Source organism: Mandrillus leucophaeus, unplaced genomic scaffold (genome assembly GCF_000951045.1).
Source record: "Mandrillus leucophaeus isolate KB7577 unplaced genomic scaffold, Mleu.le_1.0 Scaffold418, whole genome shotgun sequence".
NCBI lineage: Eukaryota > Metazoa > Chordata > Mammalia > Primates > Cercopithecidae > Mandrillus > Mandrillus leucophaeus.
The window spans coordinates 1169796-1175149 of record NW_012104454.1 but is presented as its reverse complement, the minus strand read 5'-3'; the positions used below and the strand labels follow the sequence as shown (position 1 = coordinate 1175149).

Genomic DNA, 5354 nt, shown 5'->3' with positions numbered 1-5354 from the left:
GCCAAAAAAAAAAAAAAAAAAACAAAAAAAGGACCATCTTTTTAAAAAAATAACTTTTAATTATGTTGTATCTATATACAGAGGAGTTAGAAAACATATGCATTTTAAAGAAAAATGGCTAATACTATAATACTAACAGCTAATAGCTAACACATGGTAATAGTACCTGCCATGGGCCAGGCACTGCTCTAGGCATTTTACATATATCATATATATTAACTGGTTTAGCAACATCCCCCTTTACAGATGAGAAAACTGAGAAACAGAACGGTTGACTAACTTGCTGCAGGTCACACAGCTGGCAAGTGGTATAGCTGGGATTCAAACCCAAGTAAGCTGACTCCCAACTCCATCCTAAACACCCTCACCCACTGTGGTACTGCCAGCTTTGTCAGGGCATAATGCCAGTACCTCAGAAACTTACTGCGAAGGAATCCATTTTTTTCAAACCAAATATTACACAAAATCTAATATAACAATAAATACAGTGATAACCAATTTTATTAAGCACTCATTACGTCCCAGGCTCTGTGCAAGTAACTTTATTTATTTATTATTTATTTATTTATTTATTTATTTATGTGTTGAGACCTAGACTCACTCTGTCATCCAGGCTGGAGTGCAGTGGCATGATCTCAGCTCACTGCAACCTCCGCCTCCTGGGTTCAAGCGATTCTCCCACCTCAGCCTTCTGAGTAGCTGGGATTTACAGGTGGCCTGCCACCACACCTAGCTAATTTTTGTATTTTTTAGTAGAGATGGGGTTTCCCCATGTTGGCCAGGCTGGTCACAAACTCCCGTCCTCAAGTGATCCACCCACCTTGGCCTCTCAAAGTGCTGGGATTACAAGCGTGAGCCACCTCGCCCTGGCCTAAAGAACTTCAGTGTATTCATTCACTCAATCCTAATTACAACCCATTTTCTGGAAATGAAACTGAGGCTCAGGGTAGTTAAAAGTGTTTTTCCTAAAGTTACACACAAAGTGTCTGTGGTGGTGGCAGTACTCAGGCTGTTATCTCTACAGCCCGTACTCTCAACCACTCTGACTCCACATAGAATGCACAAAGGCAGGGCTGCTCTGTTATTTTGGGTGGCGTGGGTGGAAGTAGGCAATGGAGGCACAGTTTTCAAAGCCACTGGTCTAATCTAACCATTCTTCTCTTCTTCATTTTACAGAGGGTGTAACTTGGGCCAAGAAGTCGTGATATGAGCAGGTCATATGGTGTTGAGGGCCAAACCCCTCGACTCCGTTGGGAGTTAAAGGGAAGGAAGTGGACATTTCCTTTGAACCTATGAATGAGCAGGTGAGGTTTTGTATTCTCATTTTTCACAGTGGAAGAAAATTTTGTTTAGAAATTCTAGTTAAGTAATTTACCCAAAGCCCTAAAGCGAGTAAACGGCCAGCAGGATTCAAACCAAGTCCCTTGACATGACAAACCAGCTTCTTTCCACCAGACCACCCCTTCCCCCAATACAGTAAACTCCACCTCTCTGCTCCTGTCAGCAACTTCCTGATCCGTACAGAAATAAGTTTGCCACCATTTTGCCTGACCTCCTCCAGAGACTCGCTTCAGGATCCTAGAGCCAGATCTGCACCCCACAACCTTATCTGCTTTGGGGCCCCAAGTCCCTCAACTTCTGTCCTGACCTCTTTCCCCACATAAATGTAGAAGTGCGCACCAGCATCAACGGAATCATTTCACTGAGACATTTGTAAACTAGTTCCAACGTGGGCTGGTGGGTTGAGGGCTTGTGAGTTGTGTTGTTTTAGACCCTTACTACTCAAATGATGGTTCTAAGCAGCAGCAACAGCACCTTGGAGCGCGTTAGAAATGCACACACTCCAAACCTCCTGAATTAGAATCTACTTTTCGTTTTGTTTTTGAGACGGAGGTTCACTCTTGTTGCCCAGGCTGGAGTGCAATGGTGCCATCTCAGCTCACTGCAACCTCTGCCTCCCGGGTTCAAGTCATTCTCCTGCCTCAGCCTCCCAAGTAGCTGGGATTACAGGCTCCTGCCACCACACCCAGCTAATTTTTATTTTGTATTTTTAGTAGAGACGGGGTTTTACCATGTTGGCCAGGCTGATCTTAAACTCCTGACCTCAGGTGATCTACCTGCCTTGGCCTCCCAAAGTGCTGGGATTACAGGCGTGAGCCACCGTGCCCGGCATAGAATCTACTCTTTTAAAGAGATTCCTAGGTGATTTGATTGCACGTTAACGTCTGCAAAGCACTAGGTTAGATGTGAATCCCAGGGGAAGCAGGCTTATGCCCTCCTGTGTAACTGACCCTCTGCAGCTCTTGGCTTAGTTGTTAGGGGCAGCTGCGAGTTGGCTGATGATGTTACTGTAAGGAGAACTTGGATATTAAATTGCAACCAAGGCCTGGGAGATTACTGCAACAAAGGGAACCCTGGTTGTATTATTGCAACCAGCATCTGCATGGTGGACTGAATGAAAGGCCCAAGAGATTTTGCTGCAACAAGAATTTAGAAGCCTATTTCCACTTCCAAACTGGCTATTATAATGCAACAAAGTGGAGAAATTGGAAGAGCTCTTGCTTTTTACTAAATTGAGTGTACCAAATTGGAAAATAGTTTAAAAGCATGTTTGTTGGCTGGGCGCAACAATTGCTCACGCCTGTAATCCTAGCACTTTGGGAGGCCAAGGCTGGTAGATCAAAAGGTCAGGAGTTTGAGACCAGCCTGACTAACATGGTGAAACCCCATCTCTACTAAAAATACAAAAATTAGCCTGGCGTGGTGACGCGTGCCTGTAATCCCAGCTACTCAGAAGGCTGAGGCAGGAAAATTGCTTGAACCTGGGAGGCAGAGGTTGCCAGTGAGCCAAGATTGCACCATTGCACTCCAGCTCGGGCAACAGAACAAGACTGCGTCTCAACAACACAAAACAACAACAATTAAACAAACAAACCATGTTTGTTGCATTGAAACTGTGCATATTTATAATAATGACCTAGGCCAGGCGTGGTGGCTCGCGCCTGTAATCCCAGCATTCTGGGAGGCCCAGGTGGGCAGATCACGAGGTCAGGAGTTCGAAACCAGGCTGACTAACATGGTGAAACCCGGTGTCCACTAAAAATACAAAAATTAGCTGGGCGTGGTGGCACACACCTGTAATCCCAGCTACTCAGGAGGCTGAGGCAGGAGAATTGCTTGAACCCGGGAGGCGGAGGTTGCAGTGAGCCGAGATCGCGCCACTGCACTCCAGCCTGGGCAACGGAGCGAGATTCTGTCCTAGATAGATAGATATACAGATAGATAGAATAAAATAATCACTTAGACAGTTAAAGGAAACCTGTCCTGATGCTGGACTTAATCTTGAAACATCTTCAAGAACTTGTGACAAGATTCTCTCCTAACAAAAAGATTAGCCTGATAGAATCTAGACTGTTACACTGACTGCATTTCAAAATGGAATGCATTGTAGAGCAAACACCAACTAGAACCTAGTTGCTCTGTTGCAACAAGTTTGAATTTGCTATGGAAACAAATCGACAAGCTTGTGGCTGAGGGCCTGCTTGGCTGTTTTCTTGCAATAGGACCTTCCAGAATGCCCCTCCTGTGCCAGCAGCCTGGTGTGCCTCTTATCACAAGGGGAACTATGGTTGAGAGGCCACACTGTTATAAAGGCAAAAGTCATGAAACATATTGCCATGGACATAAGGACAGCCAAGTGTCATGCAGGACTCTGGGAACAACTGCAGGCATCCCCTAATGACAAGCAGCCATTCTATGCCTCTGATGTTAGTTACCAGGGCAGTCATGTTATCCCATCTTACAGCAGAGGAAACTGAGGCTCAGAGTCCAGGAGGCTGTCCAAGTTCTCAGGACTGATGAACAGTAGGGTAGGATGTGGATTTGGAACTTTTGGCTACATCCTGGACTTCTTTGCAGGGAGACTTTGCATATGCTTTGAAATAGGATCAGGAAACGTGAGAAGAAAAAATGCATATTTTACCTATTCAAACCTAGCATATTTTGTTGCTAAATTTTAAGGACATGTAAATGCTGTAACATAAGATCCAAATATCTTCTAAGGGAACATAGGTGTCTGGAATGTGGGCAAATACAGGGACAGCAAATCAAAGACGTAATTACAATAAAGTCTTATTTAGCGTAATAGAAGAGACCTGAGTTCAAGTTTTGGTTCTATCACTTCTTAGCTTATAACCTAGGCCAAAATGTAGTCTCAGAATTTGGAAAAATTCTACTCATTCTTTTTTTTTTTTTTTTTGAGACGGAGTCTCGCTCTGCCGCCCAGGCTGGAGTGCAATGGCCAGATCTCAGCTCACTGCAAGCTCCGCCTGCCGGGTTCACGCCATTCTCCTGCCTCAGCCTCCCAAGTAGCTGGGACTACAGGCACCCGCCACCACGCCCGGCTGGTTTTTTGTATTTTTTAGTAGAGACGGGGTTTCACCGTGTTAGCCAGGATGGTCTCGATCTCCTGACCTCGTGATCCACCCGTCTCGGCCTCCCAAAGTGCTGGGATTACAGGCTTGAGCCACCGCGCCCGGCCTCTACTCATTCTTTAATGCCCAGTTCAGTCTCCACCTTTGTGAAGCCTTCCCAGACTCCCCTCCCCACCTTCTAAAAGAGGTAGCACCTGGCCCCTCAGTCTTCACAGTTTACCGAAAGGGTTGGGTTTATTGGCATTCTACTGTAACCCACTAGAACTGAGCTCATCTTTGCGGGGTTAACTAGCCATTGAGTCCAAGTCTCCTGGGCAAGACAGTAGCGTAGAGAAACGAGATTGAATGCACCCGGAAGGTGGCCAATTTGTGCCTCAACTCCTTGGCCATCTCCTGGCTACCAAATTCAAGCGTTTCCTCCTTAGCAAAGGCGGACATAGGGCTCAAATCCCCGACGTTTCCAGGGCCACCCCACATACGGTAAGCACGGCGAGGTCCAGGGAGGACCCCAGTGCGCGGAGCGGCACAGTGCCCACTCCTCTCGCCCTGGGCGCCTAGCACACTGCCAAGAACCGCAGGTGCCCAGTAAATATTCGTGGATTGAGATGGAGCAGAGGGCAGGCGGAAACCGCGTATAGACGTCCACACTTAACTGCGCTGGGGCCGCGGTGGTGAGCACTCCGCGGAGGCAGGGGAAGGGCGGGGGCCGCTCCGTCCAGCCGGGCGCCAGCTCCTCCCGGGCGGGCGGGCACCCACCGACAGCGGGGACACAAAGCCTGCTCGGCGAGCTCGGCGATCGGCTCCTTATGCCTGTGCCGCCACGCGCCGTCAGGCGGCTCCAGGTTGGGCGTTGGGCCGTGGCAGGCCCTGGGCGTCAAGAAGCTGCACCAGGCTGATCTTAAACTCCTGACCTCAGGTGAT

General features: G+C 47.6%; 1 protein-coding gene across 3 annotated transcripts in view; it reads left to right on the top strand.

The window, feature by feature from the left end:
- Positions 1 to 5354, top strand: part of HDGF (hepatoma-derived growth factor) — a 33742-nt gene that overhangs the window by 16610 nt on the left and 11778 nt on the right. Inside the window, exon 3 of one of the 3 annotated variants that reach the window (XM_011992814.1) lies at positions 1177 to 1304. In XM_011992814.1, coding sequence (XP_011848204.1) covers positions 1293 to 1304 — 12 coding nt within the window. In that variant the 5' untranslated portion in view covers positions 1177 to 1292. Of the gene's footprint in view, positions 1 to 1176; positions 1305 to 4693; positions 4914 to 5354 lie in introns of those variants that run through there. The other 2 variants (XM_011992812.1, XM_011992815.1) reach the window with 2 other exon arrangements.